The sequence below is a fragment of the Pseudoliparis swirei genome, chromosome 24 (genome assembly GCF_029220125.1).
Source record: "Pseudoliparis swirei isolate HS2019 ecotype Mariana Trench chromosome 24, NWPU_hadal_v1, whole genome shotgun sequence".
Classification (NCBI taxonomy): Eukaryota; Metazoa; Chordata; class Actinopteri; order Perciformes; family Liparidae; genus Pseudoliparis; species Pseudoliparis swirei.
In genome coordinates, this window is record NC_079411.1 from 11,674,295 (window position 1) to 11,694,789 (window position 20,495).

At 42.8% G+C, this 20,495-nt stretch overlaps 2 protein-coding genes across 3 annotated transcripts in view; both read right to left on the reverse strand.

Annotated features, from left to right (window-relative positions):
* Positions 1-1,334: 1,334 nt before the first annotated feature.
* LOC130189694 (serine/threonine-protein kinase MARK1-like) lies at positions 1,335-16,944 on the reverse strand. Its single transcript, XM_056408629.1, has 18 exons — positions 16,508-16,944; positions 9,805-10,008; positions 8,254-8,307; positions 7,938-7,986; positions 7,582-7,647; positions 7,275-7,345; positions 6,101-6,157; positions 5,833-5,967; positions 5,222-5,323; positions 4,934-5,053; positions 4,476-4,575; positions 3,983-4,095; positions 3,721-3,862; positions 3,507-3,640; positions 3,291-3,376; positions 3,050-3,199; positions 2,695-2,964; positions 1,335-1,939 (listed from the first exon to the last, which is right to left on the reverse strand). The coding sequence occupies exons 1-18, from the start codon at positions 16,556-16,558 to the stop codon at positions 1,597-1,599; spliced, it is 2,247 nt and encodes a 748-aa protein (XP_056264604.1). The 5' UTR covers positions 16,559-16,944; the 3' UTR covers positions 1,335-1,596.
* Positions 16,945-18,140: 1,196 nt separating this feature from the next.
* The window catches only part of LOC130189695 (atlastin-2-like), a 15,579-nt gene continuing 13,224 nt past the window's right edge, over positions 18,141-20,495 (reverse strand). For both annotated transcript variants that reach the window (XM_056408631.1, XM_056408630.1), the window contains one exon: positions 18,141-20,400. In XM_056408631.1, the coding sequence (XP_056264606.1) occupies positions 20,290-20,400 (111 nt within the window). In that variant the 3' untranslated portion in view covers positions 18,141-20,289. The remainder of the gene's footprint in view (positions 20,401-20,495) is intronic.

Here is a 20,495-nt window from a genome sequence, read left to right on the forward strand (position 1 = left end):
CATATACAATATGTTATGTACATACATATAATATTTTATATACATATATTTTCTCCATATATATTTTATATACATATATAATATGTTATGTACATACATATCATATTTTATATACATATATATAATATTCTATGTACATATATATGTTATGTACATACATATATTTTATATACATATATATAATATACATATATTTAATATACATATATAATATGTACATATATTTTATATACAGTTCTTTATTTTCTGTAATGCAATCAAAAAAAAAAAATATGCATTGATTCATTACAAATCAATTGAAATTTTATTCTTTTAATATTGCTGATTATGGCTTACAGCTTAAGAAAACTCAAATATCCTATCTCTAAATATTAGAATATCATGAAAAGTATACTAGTAGGGTATTAAACAAATCACTTGAATTGTCTAATTAACTCGAAACACCTGCAAGGGTTTCCTGAGCCTTGACAAACACTCAGCTGTTATAAATCTTTTTTTTTACTTGGTCTGAGGAAATATTAAAATTTTATGAGATAGGATTTTAGAGTTTTCTTAAGCTGTAAGCCATAATCAGCAATATTAAAAGAATAAAAGGCTTGCAATATTTCAGTTGATTTGTAATGAATCCAGAATGCATGACATTTTTGTTTTTTTAATTGCATTACAGAAAATAAAGAACTTTATCACAATATTCTAATTTTCTGAGACAGTCCTGTACACATATATTTTATATAATATATTTTATATATTTATATACATATAATTTTTATATATATATATTTTATATATATTATATTATATACACACACAAATATATATATGTATATACAAATATATATATACACAAATATAAATATATATGAAGTATTATATATTTAGTAACTTGTTCAGATTTGTTTATAGTTGCATGTTAAATTCTCTTCGTGCACCGTGAGAGTTGCACAGGTACAGGAGGAGCTCCGTGTTTCACCTGCACTCCGAGTCGCTGGTAGCAAATAATAAAATAAAATAAAAATAAAAATAGATCTGACAATACGTTGCACTGATCACAGAGCTCCGTCGCCACGCCAACGTACGGCTACGTCACCATCGGGCCCCGAACACTCGAGTCAGGTTCGGCTCCGACCGGCCGACCCTCTTTCCACAGAACGGGATGGTTCCAAACTCGGTTTCCACGGCAATGGAAACCTCCTGGAGTGCACGTGAACGGTGGTAAACCAACAAAGTCTCGCTCCCGGTGGGCAGCGACAGATGGAAACACCCTCATTAGCCCTGGTGTTTGTTCCGGATCTCATCACTGAGGAGGCGGAGGGGTGGGGGGGACCACAACCTGCTGAATATCTGCACCGTCAGCTTTAATATTTGGTTTCACTGGCAAACATTTAGTGAGAAACATTAAATAGTTAAGTGTGTGTCGAGTATAATAAACGAGTCTCCTCTGAGTCATACAGCAGTGAGCGCGGTGCAGGGCACCAGGCGGCCACCAGGGGGCGGCGCGGTGCAGGGCACCAGGCGGCCACCAGGGGGCCACCAGGGGGCCACCAGGGGGCGGCGCGGTGCAGGGCACCAGGCGGCCACCAGGGGGCGCACAGCCCTTCACAGCCGCAGCTCGTTGGCCACTTTGGAGGCGATGTTCTTGAAGGCGATGGACGTGCCGGAGATGCGCTTGAAGCGCACGCCGTTGAGCGAGAGGCGGGGCAGCTTGCACACCTCCATCTCCCATTGGACGAGGCTGTCCTGCCGCGCGTCGCCGTGCACGCAGAACAGCGAGTAGCGCTCGCGCTGCTCGTAGTCACAGTTGTTGGCGTCCAGGACCCGGCGGATCTCCTTCATGATGTCGCCGGGCTCCATGGAGGACGTGGTCTTCATGCTCCAGGTGAAGCGCAGGGCGCGCGGCTTCGACTCCCGGCCGTCCTCCTTGGGGTCGCCGGAGAGACTCCTGGAGGACAGAGACACACACACACACACACACAGTTAACGTTAAGACTTCAGCACATTTAATAAAATTTATATTTAAAATAAAGGACGGTTCACCCAAATATTATATACTATTAAATTATAATGTTAAAAAGTTAGTGGTTTAATAATAAGTCTTCGAGTGAGGAACTGGATGAATAAATGTTTTAATTAAATTCTTAATTTTATTATATATATATACTGTATATATATATATTATATACATATATATATACACATATATATTATTATAAATCAGTAGTGATTTAATAATAATAAGTCTTGGATTGAGAAACTGATTTTTAGTTAAATTCTTAATTTTATTATATATATATATATATATTGTATACATATATTATAAAAAAGTCTTGGATTGAAAAACTGAATAACCAATGTTTTAATAAAATTCGATATTTTATTATATACATATATATATATATGTATATAAATATATATTAGACAAATAAAAAACTAAACTATCCTCGTAAACAAAACTAAAAAGAGATAAAATATTGTTTTATCCTGTGAGGGTTCAACCCATTTTTCTCCGAAAAGTACAATATTCTAATGTTTCCAAAGTGTCTTTTTTTGGGAATATTTCGTTATATTCTATGTATGACCCAAAAAAATACTTCCAGAATTCTGGCTCATGAAGCCAAGAGTTCTGTTTATATATTAATAAATATAAATATATATATATATATATATATAGACTTCAACATCTCGGCTCTCGCTGACCTGCGCACAAACTTGGAGGTGATCTTCCCGATGAGCGAGGTGGAGGTGCCGCGGCGGGGCGTGGCCATGGAGGCGGCGGCGTGCGTGGACAGGCTGGGCGACGCCGGCGGCCCGTTGTAGGTGGCGGAGCGCCGGTCCCGCAGCTGAGCGCCATGGAAGGTGGAGCGGCTGGAGGAGCTGCGGGGGAAGCGGGTCCGGTCCGGCGTGGCGGCGGCGCCGCTGCTGGTGACGCTGAAGGCCGAGGGCGACGACGGCGGCTGCTGGGGGGGGCTGGGGGAGGGGGGGAGAGGGGGAGGAGTTACGGCGACCGCTCACACGGCGGCGGCGTGGAGAGCGTCGCCGGCGCCCGGCTCACCTCTGGTACTCGGCGTTGTCGTCGATGGGCGGCAGGCAGGACTTCATGGGATGTCCCGACGCCGACATGGACTTCACGTGACGGGGCCGCGCGGACGAGATGGTCGCCCCCGGCGACGGGGACGGAGACGCCGCCGGCACCTCGGGGAGACTGAAACACGGAGGCGGCAGGATTCCGTGAGGCGGAGAAAAAAACGGCATCCAAAAAAAAAAAAAACACCATTTCCCAGAATCCTTCTCACCTGCTGTCCTTGCCGTTGGGAACGGCGGACGAGTGGCGCTCGGCGCTCGCCCTCTCGTGAACGTACGTGTTCCTCCGAGTTATGTTCTGCAACGCACACACACACACACACACACACTCGGCTTCACTGAGCTGATCACACGTCACGTGAGATGGCTCCGCCCCCTACAGGCCGGACGGGTCGCCGCGGTCCGGACCGCCCTTGAAAGCCGCTCACCCCCGACGCCGTGGCGGCCCTCCGGCGGTCCGGCGCCCTGACGGGCGACGCCGGCTCCTCCTTCCTGTCGCTCTCCACGCTGTGGGCGTGGCCGCGCTTGGTGTAGGAGACGGGCGGCGGGATGGCGGGCGCCACTGAGACACGGGGCAGAACGTCGCGGCGTCACAACTCTCGCTCTCCAACCGCTTTGCGCCGACTCTGGGAAGCGACTCACCGTGGTCGCTGAAGCGCCGCTGCTTCTGATTGGTCGAGGCGTTGCGAGAGTGGGCGGGGGACTGGCTGGAGCCGTTGAGGTCGCTGCTGGGCCGCGACCTTTGAACCAGGCTGCCGCCGGTCAGAGACTCGCTGCCTTCGCACTGGAGACAACAACAACAACAACAGAGGGTTCAAGTCGTTGCGTTGGAGGCAGGCTAACAGTTCCCCCCCGCTGCCAGTCTTTGTGCTAAGCTAGGCTAATCGAGCCCCTCTGAACCCACCTCAGCCGCTTTCCTGCCCAGCAACAGGTAGATGGCCGTCACCTCGTTGTACTTCTGGCCGTCCAGCGCCTTCACCACTTCCTCCTGGGGGAAGCCCATCGTGCCCATCAGCTCTGATCGGTCGGGAAACACAACTTCAGCTTTTGGTTAACGGACGGCTCACCGCCTCCCTTCGGCGCGTTGGCATCGCAACACGAGCTAATGCAACAACAACAACAACAACAACAACATGTAGTCGGCGATGGGCGTCAACATGAGGACGTAATTGATTAAAAGATGAAACTTGAATGTATGAAAGCTACACGATCGGCTGCCTCCAGATGAGTGACATCATCAAACAGAGAGGATCATGGGACATGCAGAGCATGTTTGTCACGTTGGGAGTCGAGTTTGTGTTTTCAGATCAAATGAATCATGGGAATGTGTGTGTGTGTGTGTGTGTTTTTACATGTTTGTACGTGTGTGTATAGGTGTGTGTGTGTGTGTGTCTGACCGATGCGCTTCACGTCGTTGAAGTCCTGCTCCAGTTCGTTGTACGTCTTCAGCTCCTTCTCGTCGTAGCCGACGTTCATCCATCGATCCTTCATGATTTGCTGAGAAACAAACAAACAACCAAACGGCTGTTTTATTTAAACATTCAGGCGATGTTGTGATACCCGAGACCCGAGTGTCCATTTCAGACACACACACACACACACACACACACACACACACACAGTGTATCTGCAGTGAAAGAGGAATCCTTTGTTTCTGGTGTTTTATGGATCTTTCAGATCGATTTGGTCTGACGGAGCCGCCGATGAGGGGGCGTGTCCTAAAGCGGCAGAGCACAGGTTTCCAATGTGGACTGCAGGTTCTAGGTTCCAGGTTCCAGGTTCTAGGGTTTCTGGTTCTATGTTCCTGGTTCTAGGTTCCAGGTTCTATATTCCTGGTTCTATGTTCCGGTCTCACCTGCAGGCTGCCTCGTTTCCCCGGGTTCAGAACCAGCAGCTTCTTCAGCAGGTTCTCACAGTCCGTCGACATGTAGAAGGGAATCCGGTACTTTCCTCTGAGGACACGCTCCCTCAGCTCCTACACACACACACACACACACACACACACACAGAAACACACACACACAGAGGAAAATAATGATGCGTTTGAGTGTTAGAGTTCAGCGTCTCTATTTACTGCAACCGACCACAACGAATATTATGACTTGACATTATGTTAAAAGTGTTTCTGTTATTTTGTCCACACCTTGAGGTTCTGCCCGTCGAAGGGCAGCGAGCCGCTGACCAGCGTGTAGAGAATCACTCCCAGACTCCAGACGTCCACCTCGGGCCCGTCGTACTTCTTCCCCTGCAGAGAGATAGAACTACATTACCCAGCAGCCCTCTGCTTTACCACACCAACACACACACACACACACACACACACACGGTCCTACGGTGTCACGTGACAGATGTTTTTTATTATTTATTCTGTTTACAAACATACATTTTCCTCTGAATAAATATTTTGTATTATTATTTTAATATGTTGACCATAGTTCTGTTTCATATTCTCTCCAATTTTGTCTTTTTAGTTTTTTTAACAAACAATAAATAAAACAGAATTACATTCATGAATGTGCTGTATCTTACTTTTAGTTATTATTAATGATGATATAGTTTGACCTTCTTTCTTTCCTTTATCCCTTCTTTCCCTTTTCAACATTTCACTTTATTTATTCTTCCCTTCTCTCCACTGATGATAAAAATGTCACATTAACATTTGGTAAATATAAATAAGAAGACGTCTAGAATGAGTTCATGAGCTTTCACAGCGTTAGTTGCACAGGTGTGGAGGGGGCGGAGCCTCCTGCTCACCTGGAAGAGCTCGGGCGCGGCGTACGGAGGAGAGCCGCAGAACGTGTCCAGCTTGCTGCCGAGCTTGAACTCGTTGCTGAAGCCGAAGTCGGCGATCTTGATGTTCATGTCGCCGTCCAGCAGCAGGTTCTCAGCCTGAGGGTCAAACACGTCGATCACCACACGCACTAACATTTTATTGATGTGTTAGACGGCATTTACTTCATTTACAGTGTAAATAGAGAAAATATATTTTAGTGTGTGTACGTGTGCATGTGCGTGTGTGTACCTTGAGGTCCCGGTGTACAATCCTCTTCTGGTGGCAGTACTCCACTGCAGACACAATCTGACTCAGTGATGGAAGAAGAAGAAATAGAAATCAAATTTAACAAAACACAGATAACTTTTATATAACAATGTATTTAACACAACTGTGTTTATGTATACATATATAATATATATATATATACACACACATATATAAATATACATACATACACACATATATATATACACATATATATACACATACATATATATATAAATATGTATATATAAATATATAAATATACACATATTTATATATGTATATATATCCATACATATATAATATATATATAAATATACATACATATATATATCTATATATATATAAATATATGTAGAGAAAGATTTTTTAAATCTATATTTTTGGTATTTATATATATTTAAAAAATCTATATATATATTATCTTTTATCTCTATTTATATATGAATGTAAAACATATATAATATATATATGTTTATATAGAGAGAGAGATAGAGAGATTAAAAATAAATAATAATTACCAAAACTCATATATATATATATATATATGTGGATGCCATGAACAGCTGTACAGTTTAGTGCTCATCTAAAATAATTGCTTAACGACAGAGAGCTACAGTTCAGACATCGTGAGTCTCGGCAAACAAGAATTAAGACTCAGAAACCAGGAGAGCGTGTCGACCGCAGCTCTCCAGCATAATGACGCGGTCACACTAAAGCACCACTTAACTCAACCCGCGTGTTTACTTCACTGAGCTGCTCTCAAATATTAAGTCAGGGGTTATAATTGTGGTTAATGGGGACATAATGTCACAGCCGACACAAGTCTTTAGTGGTCGTTATCGCAGCGTGAGTCTTGACGCCCTTCGTTGCAACTATCAACTATCAACTATCAAATATCAAATAACAAAAATAAGGCAGAAAATGTCTAAAAAATAAGTAAAAAATTTAAAGAACGTATAGATCTATGACAGTTTTGTTTTTGTTTTGTTCTTTGGAGCGTTCAAAACCTCAAGAGACGAGGCGAGTTTCATTCGCACACGTTTGCAAGGTAACAGAGACGCGCCTGAACGCACCGTTAAAACAACCGACCGGGACGCAGTGCATTGTGGGATGTGGAGGACCAGATGGTGTCGTGGATATAAAATAATGTCACCTGGCGAAACTTGGCTCGGGCCTCCTTCTCCTTCATTCGTCCGTGAGCAACCAGGTAGTCAAACACTTCCCCTGTTACAGGCAGACAGGTGGAGAGTCAGACAGGCAGACAGACAGGTGAGCAGATAGACAGTCAGACAGCCAGGTGAGCAGACATGTCACACCTCCAGCTGGAAAACTATGAAGATGATATATTACTCCTCATGTTTACAGTCAGAGGTGGAAGTGTTCATGTTACCAGGTAGACAGACAGGTAGAGGGACAGACGGGGAGACAGACAGGTGGACAGACAGGTGGGCTGGTCTTACCTCCGCTGGCGTACTCCATCACCAGGTACAGAGTTTTCTCCGTCTCAATCACCTCAAACAGCTTCACTGAAAAACAACAGCAGTCAAATATAAATACTGCTCAATACTGAGCACTGCTAGAGGAGGAGGAGGAGGGACAAGATGGGGGGGAGCAGGATGAGGAGGAAGGGAAAGAGGAGGTGTGAAAGCTAATTATGGAGCAACAGGAGAGGGAGGAGGAAGAGAGATGGGGAGGGAGGGGGAGAGGAGGAGGAGGAGGAGGAGGAGGAAAAAGGGGTGCACAAGAAGAAAGGGAGCGACAGGAGGAGGCTCAGGAGGAAGAGGATGGGAAGAGGAAGAGGAGGAGCTGCATTCACCGATGTTCGGGTGAGTGAGGATCTTCATCACACTGACCTCCCTGAAGAGCTTAAGAGAAGAGAAGGTTTATTTTGGACATTTATTTTCTTTGTGTTTGCAGCTCGGTTATTGATGTGACCTCATGCTGCGTTCACTTGATGTGGGAATTTCTGCCGTCCCCACACGGTCGTTTTGAAACAGAAACGTACTCATGTATTTACTCAAACACTGCATGTCAGAACACTTTGGAGGTATTTTTACTTTACAGGAGTGTTTTATACTTCTACTCCATCTAAAGTAGGTAGTACAGGTGAAAGGTCAGAGGTCACAGCGTACCTTCTGCAGACTGGTGGGGTTCAGCTGAGTTTTGTCGATGATCTTAATGGCAACCTGCAGAGAAACATCAAAGTTATTACTATATTACTACATTTAACTCATCAGGTTTTATTTTATATGTTTTAATTCGATTGAATCATTTAAACATCTGGTGATTTGACCCGTTATCATGTGACTGTTTCAGGCTTAATTTGAGTTTTATTTCCTGATAAACCTTAAAAACACTGAAAGTACATTCAAGTTATTCAACGCTGAAACAAGACGGAACCCCGGGTTCCTTCATCTTCTTTTGCAGGTTATTGTTCTTCATATTTGTGTTTTTAGAGTTCTGTTACTGCGTTGAGACTTCCTGGAGCCAGAAGTAAATTAAATCAAACGAGGGACCGCGCCTTCTTAAAGATCAAAGTGCTGTTCAGATACCCTTTGCCACCCTAATTTAATTTATACATAATTTAATATCTACTGTACGTTTCTCCTGTGGCTTTTTCACATGAAGCTCTTTTTTTAGTGCAATCTCATGCAGACACAGCCACACCATGTGTTTGATGTGACTGAAAAAAAAACAAAAAAACCAGGAGCGATAATTATAAAATGTTAAATATTGAGATTAATTAATTAAAAATATCTGCAGAGCAAAAAATCTGCAGAGCAAACGGAAAAAGTGTTCGACAAAAAAAAAAACCTGAGTCAGAGTTTAATTTCGGCTCCAGTCCAAAAAATAAAGCTTTAAAAGATGATCAATGTGATTAAAATGGAGCGCCGACTCAACCCAAGCTCCTCCTCTGGGAACGCCCGCCGCCTCCGGGGAGAACCCGGAGCGGCCGACCGGACGGCTCCGGATCGTGAAAACGCATCTTAAAATAAAGTGGGGAAAATGTCTCGCGCCAATCGGCCGCGAGCTGCTGACGTCCGCAGCGTTAATTATTAATCCCGAAGCATCACGTTTCCAGTAGATTTAAGTTCCCCACCGGGCGCACGAAGGAGTCGAGAACTGCATCTGCAGATCACTTCATTTACCCAAAATATGAGAGGATGCAAGCAGCAGGAAACGATTCATTCATAAAATAATCCTGGATACATACGATGGTTGTTATCACCATGACTATAGATTAAAATATCAGATTTTAAATCACACTTCAGGAACTGGAGATGTGTGACGGTTCCTGAGTTTTTCCACATTGTATGTTTGCGGTAATTTAAAAAAATAGAATCAGGAAAAAACAAGTCATGATGGGACATATTAATTTTGTTTTATATTCTCATACCTAACTCTGAGACCTAAATTGTCGGATCGTCTCCATTAAAGGTATAACGAATCATCCAGGAGCATGTCCCCGCTGCAGTGAGCTCACTGGATTACTCTGATGATGGAGAACTTTTTAAAAACGAGAAGTTCTGCATGTTTTTCCGCTTAAAAAAAAAACTTACAAGTCTGTGCATTGATTTTTACGTTTTTGAACATGTCCCCGAAGCACCTTCACCGTCTGTGCGTCACCGCCGCTGCTAATTGCGTTCGACCGGCGGCGGCGGTGGAGGCGTGTCTCGGCTCACCTCTCGGCCCGTCAGAGTGTGTTTGGCCAGTTTGACTTTGGCGAAGTTGCCCTTGCCGATGGTCTTCAGCAGGCGGTAGTTGCCGACGTGCGGCTGCTCGTCCGCGGCGGATGTCACGCCGCCGCGACACGGCGGCAGACTGTGGCGGCTCGACGACTTGGTGGGCGGCGCCGGCGGCTCGGGGAGGCTGTCGGAAGTCTTCAGCTGGAAGAGACACAAACGGATTCATTCTTAATAAAAACATTAAAGAGCATCCTGAAACGAGTCCCATTGAACGACACGTCTGAGGGTCACGGTGTTCCACAGGGCAGCGTACTCGGGCCCCTCATGTTTCAGACACAAAAACCACAAAAACTAAGTGACGCAGGCCGTGGATGGAGCTGCCGTCTTGTGTTCTTGTGGTTTAAAAGTTAATGAACTGTCCCTAAAAGCATGAATAGAACCAAATCCATGCTCTTAAGTAGCTGTGGAAACTCCCTGATATTTAATGACGGTGTTCGTATCTACGAGCGAGGCTGAACTCATCGTGAAATTAGATAAAGTCCCCAATGGCCGTGAACAATTCCTTTCTTCTCACGCACTTCCACTACCGTTCACAAGTTTGAGTCCTTATTGTTCAAAGAAAAGCAGTTTAAAAAAAAAATTTAAGATAACATTCAATTAATCATAAATACACTCTACATAGTCAATGTGGTAAATGACATGACATAACATGTCATTCAGCTGACACTTTTATCCAAAGAGACTTACAATCATGTTACATTCATACACCGTAGACACAGCTACAGGGAGCAATTCAGGGTTACGTGCCTTGCTCAAGGACACATCGACTAGGGCGGGATTGAACCTCCAACCCCCTGATTGAAAGACGGACCTGCTACCCACTGACCAATAGTCGACTCCATGACTATTCTCTGGTTATAATGAAGTCTCTACAGAGGTGTATAGAGGCCCATCTCCAGTGTTCTAATGGTACATTGTGTTATCGCCTTAGAAGACTCACGGAGGGGTAGAAAACCCTTGAAAACCCTTTTTATGTGAGCGCAGCTGAAAACAGTTACGCTGGTGAGAGAAGCTATAAAACTGGCCTTCCTTTGAGACACAAGAAGAAGAACATTAATATTTACAATAAAAAGCTAAATCAACCGAGTTAACTGGATCAGGAGGAACTGGAGCTGAAGGAAACCAGTCCGACGGCACTCGGACCAGCTCTACGGTTACGGACACGCGACACCCGCCGAAGGACATGATGTCATACTCGCCCAACCGATTTGGTTTCGTTGAGAATACGTCAAGCGACGGATCCGGTGTCGATAAAGGGGCCGATCCCACCGAGAGAGTCGGGGACATGTTGGGTTCTCACAGGGTGAGATGGAGAACCACCGTACTGTAGAAGTACATATTATACGTTTTACTCCACGACATTTGATAAATACTCCAACTTCTTCAGCTTTATAAACTATTTTAAAAAGCCTCTTGGATCAGCTGCAAAAAGCTTCGTCACGAAGCTGAAGACATTATGTAACAGGACCACGTCCGTTACCCGTGGGTTTCCCCCCCCAGCACCAAAGATCAGCCCGGAACCACGAGGTTGTTTGAAGACACATTTATTCAGCAACGCGCACACCACACACCAGCAACACTATGCCTCCCGTCTGCTCCACTGAGGCTTTTTTAGGCCAAAGCTGCTGACGAACCACGAGGTTTGAGCCGAGAGCAAAGGCCAAGCGCCTACAGTTATTTATTTTCATTTTTAGAGATGTGAGGTGTTACCATGTAAAGTGCTGTGAGCTCCTTTTAAAAGCTCTAAACAAATAAAATGTATTAATATTATTATTTTATGATGATCTTATAGAATATGATGCATTGATTTTGATTAAACTAAACAGTAAAAAAAGAAGGATTAAAACATGCAGCCTACACCCCCCCTCCCCCACTTTGTGACACTGTCTGTGATAAGTGCAAAATTGTAATTAACTTTACTTACATTAAAGCAGATGTGATATTAACCCAGAAACATCACATATTATAGAGAAAAAACACTGAAATGTTTACTGCACATTAAATACTTTAAGTACAATTTGCTGATAATTATCTTTACTTGAGTATCCAAGGCTTTCTTCTTGTAGTTTTTCCCAGTGTTGTATTCGTACTTTTACTTTAAAAATATTATATAATATATATATAATTTAAAATATCTGAATATGAAGTACACGTGCGGATCACAGCGACCTCACGTGATGTCACCGTCTTTTTTATTTTTTTATAACTTTTTATTTTGCATTTTCCACAAACAGATTATTCCTTGACATTGAGAAAAAAATAATATATATATCTACAACAAAATAAAATCAGAACACATCCACCGTCTTTTTAAATAGAGGCGATTCCTTGAGATTCAGTCACAGGTTGAATGAACACGTCGCCCTCTCAGCCGGCTTTGTGTTCACGCTCCAGCCTCCAGAGGACGAGAGGCCTGCGTCTCATTGGTCGCCGGCCGGAGGCAGAACCCTCGCGATTGGCTCAAATCTCACTTCTTCAAAAGAAAAAGAAAAATACAAAAACCAGATACGTTGCGATTAAAAACCGAATCGTTCCCTTTCTTCGCCGAAATGACTCTAGAGGGGAGCGGAGAGGGAACAACACTCGACCTCAGAAAGCTGAAGTGAAACCAGAACTTCCAGCTTCTGTTCCACAAACACGAAGAACTCTTCACAGCTTCTGCAACTTTACAAAAAACAGACGATCCGACACGCCGTCGGTCAGCTGACTGATTTGCACATTTATTAAGGAGCATTTAACTAATAAATGGTCATAAACGTACACAGCAGATCTTATTATGATTCCCGTCAAAGGAGTGAAACACTTGGAGCCGAGGAGACGCAATAATAAAATACTTCTTTTTAAACTTTAATACGGATTAAACGTGACAATTAACTTTGGTCTTTCCTGTTATTTAAATAAACTCTAATCAATGAACTTTTGGCTCAGTCGATTTCAAACCCACAGATTATATTTGACACAACCAGAAATCAAAATGCATGGATCGCCTCGAATGTGGCGCCTAAAACCGACGCCTTCTAGACTCAAACCGATGACGTGTCACAAGTGATATTATCGAGGCAGCGGGTGCAAGAGGCGTTTAAAAAGAAGATAAAAAAGAGGTTATTGTTTCCTCTTAAGCCGTCATTTTAAATATGGCGCGTGTCCCAACTGCACCAAGCCCACCATCGGGTCGTTATCTCACTTGAAAACGTATAAATTTACCTCCAATTAAATTCACAACGTAATGTATGGATGTCGTATTTATGTAAATATTACACGCATGAACAAACGCCTGTCAGTCCATATCATGTAATGGCGTACATTAGTTATTTTTTATGCAATAAGCAGCCGTTTGTACCTGTAAATGATTATTGCAGTTGCAGTGGAAGTAGCCTGCATTACAACCTACTTCATATTTTCATAATCCTTTCCTAAAGGAAGTGACCCGTTTCCTCTCCTCTTTAAGGGGATCAGAAGATCCGCCATGACGGCGGAGGGGGAACCATTTCCAGGTCAAGCCGGGGGAGAGAGCACAAGTTAAGGGTGGTGAAAAGCACCCGGTGTGTCTTGAACCCCCCCCCCACACACACACACACACACGGAGAGGTCAGAGGTCAGGTTGGGACGATTCAGCCGGGTGGAGGTGGACTTCGGTCCCCATGTGGCTCCACGTCTCGCGGGGTGGGCTCCACTCCAACTCGGGGGTCGGGGTGGGGGAATCCCATAGTAAGCCTATCTGTTGCCACGGCGACAGAGAAAGCCTCCAGCAGCTGATTTCACAGTTATTCACCAATGAGGAGATTCTGTGTGTTTCTGTGTGTGTGTGTGTGTGTGTGTGTGTGTGGCTAGAGGAGCTCCATGTTGTCGGTGTGATGGGGGGGGGGGGTAATTGTCTCGGTGACTGTAAAGCCGCCGCGTCACACGGCTCCAGAGGTTTTAAAAAGTGACTTCTAGAGGAGCGCCTGACGCCCGACATCACATCCTGCAGTGCATTCTGGGAACGATCGATACTCGACAGACAGCCGGAGCCGAAGTGACGGCTCGCGTCGGATTAAACGGGCCGGACGGCGGGGCGTCGCTCAGCTGCACGTGACACCTCAAAGGGAACTGGATATTCAGTTATGGATTTCTCATGTAAAAAAAAAAAAAAGATTCTCTCAGGGTTTGAAGAGCTGGAATTTTAATTTATAGTTAAATCGACGGAAAATCTACCTGCAGCTTTTCTGATAATGTACACACACACACACACACACACACACACACACACACACACACACACACACACACACACACACACACACACACACACACACACACACACACACACACACACACACACACACACACACACACACACACACACACACACACACACACACACAGCTTCTTTAATGCGAGGATTTGCATTTTTTAAATTACGCCTAATTTTGGTTTCAGGAAACTGCAATTCCGAAATAGTGTGATTTATAAATAATATTATTAATAAAGAGCAGATTAATCTATATATATTTATATACACTACCGTTCAAAAGTTTGGGGTCACTGAGAAATGTCTTTATTTTTCAAAGAAAAGCACTGTTTTTTCAATAAAGATAACATTAATCAGAAATACACACTTTACATTGTTAATGTGGTAAATGACTATTCTAGGTGGAAACGTCTGGTTTCTAATGAAATATCTCCATAGGTGTATAGAGGCCCATTTCCATCAACTATCACTCCAGTGTTCTAATGGTACATTGTGTTTGCTAATCGCCTTAGAAGACTAATGTCTGATTAGAGAACCCGTGCAATTATGTTAGCACAGCTGAAAACAGTTATGCTGGTGATATAAGCTATACAACTGGCCTTCCTTTGAGCTTGAAGAACTAAATTAATACTTCAAATATTAATAATTATTTCTAACCTTGTCAATGTCTTGACTATATTTTCTATTCAATTTTCAATTCATTTGATAAATAAAAGTGAGTTCTCATGGAAGACACGAAATTGTCTGGATGACCCCAAACTTTTGAACGGTAGTGTATATTTGCTAAGTTCTAAGACGGAGACACAGGGTGGGGATGAGGACGTGCACGAGGAGCCTGAGAACAGCTCTCTGCTAGCATTCCGGCATTAGCATGACAATAAGGATGCTGCTTTTTACCCAGAATTCCTTTGGGGTCCGCCAGCCTCCACGGACCCAAACACTCAAAACATCACAGAGCTGTCCGGGTTTCTGACGGACGGCACGAGAGAAAACACCCCAAAAAATAAATAAAAAATAATAAACACAGTCCGCCAAACAGAAGCTGGTCGACTGCACGAGAGTTTTTTAACTTAAAAATACTGGCTTGAGTACAAAAATGCTCCTAAATAAACACACCGCTGGCTGTGGTAGATAATCAATAATCAAAGCACATTTCTCTTCTATTCCTCGGATGTGAAACTCAGCAGCTTTCAGCTTCCTGCTCGGCGAGGGTTCGGCTTAGAGATGCAACAACGAGCCTTTTTCGGTGCCCGTATTGATATCGATCGGCTTTAAGTATCGATCAATAATCTGTGTGGAAGTGACTGTATCGCTGTTTAATGAGTCGGACGCAGACGATTTTTTCCCCCTACCTTTGTAAAACTAAGTGAAACTATAAATACGTGGATATAACTTGGATTGAATTGTTATTTATTCTCAAAATGTTAAAAAAAAAAATAATCAGATAACGACAAATTTATAAAAATAAATCTTACGATTTTTCCAGGAATTTCAAATTTAATAACAAACTTTTTTTTTTATGCCGTTAATAAATCTTGAGGAATATAAATTCAAGTGTATAAAGTGTAACCAATCCAGCTATTGAGGTCGGCCTGATACCCGATACCAATACATTTAGATGTTTAATCCAAAGTATTAAAGGACGCCGGCTGTAATAAATAATCCATAATCAAAGGAAAGACTTCTGCTATTCGTCTGCTGTGTTTCCTGCTACATGACTCCACAGTTCATCTTCCCCTCCAGCGGAGGAAGTACTCTGATTTGGTTTTACTTCAGTAAAAGTAGTAATACAAAAATAGTGTATAAATACCCTGTAACAACTTTAAAGTACAAGTACACTTTGAAGTACCGGACCACCTGGCGGGGGGGGGCCTACAGTAGCCGCTACTGGCACAACAACAACAACAACAACACCTGGATATGTGGGTAAACAGGTCAGCAGAAGAGAGTTGCATTGTGGGTAACGTAGTCGAACAAAGAACCAGAACACTTCTGGTTCTTCTGCATCGATTTGGATCCTTATTCTTTTCGTGTGATGATGAATCAGTATATATAGACTATTTTAAATCAATTAAAACTTGTGTGTTGTTGTTTGGGTGCACTTGCCCTTTACCACCTCCCTCCAGTTACAGGCAGCGACACCACAGACACACGGAGGTCACATTGTGTAACATTGTCACCCCACCAGCAACACCACCTGATCTGCTGAGCCACTGTGGATCAATCAAGATGATCACCCACTAGCTCCTCCCTGTTCCAACTGTCACACTTCCTCAATAATAAGAAGCAATAACACGTTATTCGTAAAAAAACAATACGCAAAACAACCACTTATAATCCATTTATGACACTATATCAATAAGCAAAGACTCAGAAACTCCCATCGATAATCAACAATCAGACTTTTACCTGTTCGGACTCTCTCTCGCTCACCGGGGCCAGGGGCATCCTGCCGGACATCTTCCTGCTTCACCTCCGCTTCTCTCGGCTCTCTTCAGACCGGAAGCATCATCTCCTCGGCCGGGGCCGCCCTACAGCATCGCCGCTCCCCCCGCGGGGAACCGGGCCACCTCGGCGGGGCTCAGCCGGGAGGCTCCGCCGGCCGGAGGTGGAGGGAGGCCGGGGCGTCGGCTACAGGAAGGCCCGCTGTCTGCGTCGGTGCCGGGGGGAGACTTCTGGCATGGAGACAAAGAGAGAGAGGGAGGAAGAGAGAGAGAGAGGGGAAGAGGAGAAGAAGAAGAAGAAGAGGAAGAAGAATCGAGAAGTGTAAAAGTTGAAGTCCTTCCGGCCACTTCCAGCGGTTTGTCGGCTCTCGCAGCAGCAGCACGACCGAGCTCCGAAAAAAAACAAAACTATGACGTCAGAGCTCCGCCTCCTCGTCATCCTAAATATATCCCAGCATCCTCGGCTGCTTCCGGCGAAAACAACAAAGTAAACCACGGAAACGCACTCTGGCGTCTCGGGCGGAAGTCTTTTATTTTGAAACTTTTTGATATAGTTTTATTGATTTGAAGCTGTTAATCTTGAATTAGTCGACACATTGTTACGGAAAGACCGTAATTGTATTTAAATGTATTACTTTATAACTATTACTCAATTTAAACTGAACAAAACCTATTTATTTTCATATTTTCAGGTTAATACTTGCATTTTGGGGCTTCAACTGGAGCATGTGTTGCTGCTTTAAAGTTTTAAATATATGTATATATATATATTTACTGTCTGTTGATGTACCTGTATTCTGTCTTAAATGCTCTGTTACACTTAAACCTGCTTCTTAACTAAATATTGACAAGGCATTAAAATCTCACTTTTCAGAAGTTGGGACTTTTATAAAACAAAGCTTAATGCTTCCTTAATGTAACTGTTGATGTGCAAGTGGAGTTTAAGGAGCTTTCATTTCTAAAATATTGTTTTATTGTTCTTACCAGTGAGTTTTAAATAACAGCAGACTATTCTGATATATTATGATTACTATGTCTATATAATATACTGTTATGTGTGATATTGTGCTTTTCCTTACTACTTTCCCAGAAGAAGAAAAAACACTATGGTTCTATATATGAATACATGTCTAGAGATAACCACTCAGCTGTAATTTAAATAATCATTATTACAAACGATTATAAAACTGTTGTTATCCTGATGCTTCAGTCAGTCTGCTGCCATCTAGTGGACGATCCGCTCTATTGCAGTCAGGCTTTTAGTGCAACTTAAAAATAATTATACATTAAATTTATATAGTGCTTTAAAAAATTACTCAAAGCACTTTAGATGGTAAAAACAAGAACAATATAAACATATTAGCCTAATCATTTTTGATAAGGTAAATCACAGAATATGAGGATTAAACGCAGTGATAAAACACGAGCGCTAACCCAAACAATGACATGTTAGTTTATTAAGACTTATAATAATAATAAGTATATATAACTATATAAGTAAACCAAGAAAACAGCACCCTCTAGGGTCTAAAAATATCCTTCAAGAAAACTACACAGTAAAACCCAAAACATTAATGAAAAATGGACCGACGCCGCTCTGTGTTGTAGGAGTTTGGTTTAATATTGTATTGAAAAATAAATTAACGAAAATAACTTTTAAAAGCAAGAGAAGACAGAAAAGAAAAAGAAATCCCGATTATAAACATTCTTTGCCAGCAGGGGGTGGAATCGCAGTGCTCATGTAAGATTAATTTACAAATATATATATAAAAAAAGGAATTTATTAGACATATCCACAAATCACGAAAGCATTCCTTCACATCCAGGGAGCTGGATCTGGTCTACCACCCAAACCGTTGTTCTTCCAGCTACAAAAAGGTCTAGAAAATTTATATTTATATATGTATATATTTCATACACATGCCCTATGTGTGGATGAGGCTGTAAAAAACGGAACTGTACAAAAACAAAACAAAAAAGCACGGTGGCGATGTAGTGGATGGAATGGAGATTAAATTAAGAAAGTTTGGAATGAACCTCTCACTCGTCCACGTTACGGATATCGGCTTTTAAAAAAGTGTTTATATTCAAAATGTGGGGCGATGAAATTATTATTTTTAAACATTATTTTTCGTGTTTTGCCAAACGGCTTCTGGTGCTTTTAAAAAACAAAAAAACAAGATGAGGTGGTTCGGTCCTTCAGGTTGGTCCAAAAAAATAGAAATAAAACAAAGACGGAGGAATGACACTTAATTTAAATAACATAATTAAATATCTAGAAAGATAAAAAGCTCTCGGCTGAAACTGTAACACATTTAAAACGCTTTACTCTCTGAAACGCTGATCATCTTCATCATCATCAACTACCAGGTTAAATGTTTACAAGCATGATCTCCGAAAATCAGAATCCAGAGATCATTGAAGACTCGAGTTCATCTATTTACTTTCAGTTTTTTGGGCGATCAGAGATCAATATAAATTAAGTACAAAGTCGGAGGAGAGACAAACCGTTCAGGAAGAGTTCCTCTTCGATTCCCTGTCACATGGAACTTTGAGGTAAACTAGAAATTAAAATTAAATTAAAATGAAAAACAGCTTTTTAATACTGAAACTTTTGATTACGGCAAAAATAACGATTAATCAAATAATCACGTCGACTTGTAGCTACTTCACGGGTCGGCTGGTTTCGGGGGAACGTTATCTTATTTTAACTTACAGCTCACTTCCCACAGAATCAGACAAACTCACGGGCGTTAGAAACATTAGAACACAGTTTTGTTTTCTAATGTTTAAAAAAAGAAAACTGCTAATATGTTTATATGAGATGTAGGAGTAAAAAAAAAGTTAAAGTTATATTTGAGCAAATTCTAAAGGAGCACAAAATGACACGCATGTCATGTTTGTACTTGCGCGGTTCGTATTTAAACCCAACGACAGTAAGGAGTGATGCTAAGCTAACGTTAGCCCTGTGAGCGTTCCACCGTGTCCCACTGGGAACGTCCGAAAGCTCCGGGAAGAGCTTTAGAACATCCATCTCGCTCAATAACTTCCCGACCGATTTCTTTGGTCCCTTTAAAGAGTCGAAGGCGTCCTCCCACCTGATTGGTCTACTGTTATGTTGGAGACACTGGACCAGAACTGTTCACCTCTCGGACGATCGTCCACCAGTTTGTCATTCTGGGTAAGTGAGAAAAAAAAAGAAACTGGAAAAAATGTCCCCTCGAAACCGAACCGTTTAATATTTTAAAAGTCCTAAAATCGCTGCGTCGGCGTCAGTTCGCCCGACGGCCTCCTACGAGTAAAGCTGTAAACTTTGGTCGTGACTCCTCCTCCTCCTCGTGACGCCGCCCAGCGACAGAAACGACGGGAGGGAGGAGGGGCAACCGCGAGGAGGGGTCCGTGGTCACGCTCTTCATTCATACATTCACATGAATGGGAATCGTCTATGTCTCACACACACACTCTCTCACACACACACACACTTGGGATGACACTCTGTGATTGAACGATGGCTCCTCCCACCAATAAATAACCGTAACCCCGCCCACTGACAAAATAATAAAACACACCACACCGATTGGTCCTGAAACCTCCAGCGAGCGCGGTGAAGAACCTTCATCTACGGTCCGGGAACAGAGACGACTCTCACCGTCATGAAGTAATTAAACCAAAACGTCGTTGTTGTTTTTTTTAAACCGAGCAGAGCGCGAGGAGGGAGGGGGAGGGGGGGGGCAAGATGGCGTGCTGCTAGATTTTCTTCTTGACGTTGTTGTTGGAGGCGAGCCGGGGTCGCGGCGCCGGGATCAGGCTGCCCAACGGAACTCGACTCAGAGCCACTTCGAAGAGTTTGGAGAAAACCTGGAGGAAGAGGAGGAGGAGGAAGAGGATGTCAGGTGGATTAGTGCCGTACTACGATTTGGGTTTTGGAAAATAAATAGAATTAAAAAAATTAA

Coding starts and splice junctions, on each gene's coding strand:
- LOC130189694 (XM_056408629.1), bottom strand. CDS start 16,558: ATGTCCGGCAGGATGCCCCTGGCCCCGGTGAGCGAGAGAGAGTCCGAA. Junction 5,324..5,832: donor CCGCGCCCGAGCTCTTCCAG/GTGAGCAGGAGG, acceptor ATCTCTCTGCAG/GGGAAGAAGTACGACGGGCC. Junction 4,096..4,475: donor CAACGACGTGAAGCGCATCG/GTCAGACACACA, acceptor CCGACCGATCAG/AGCTGATGGGCACGATGGGC.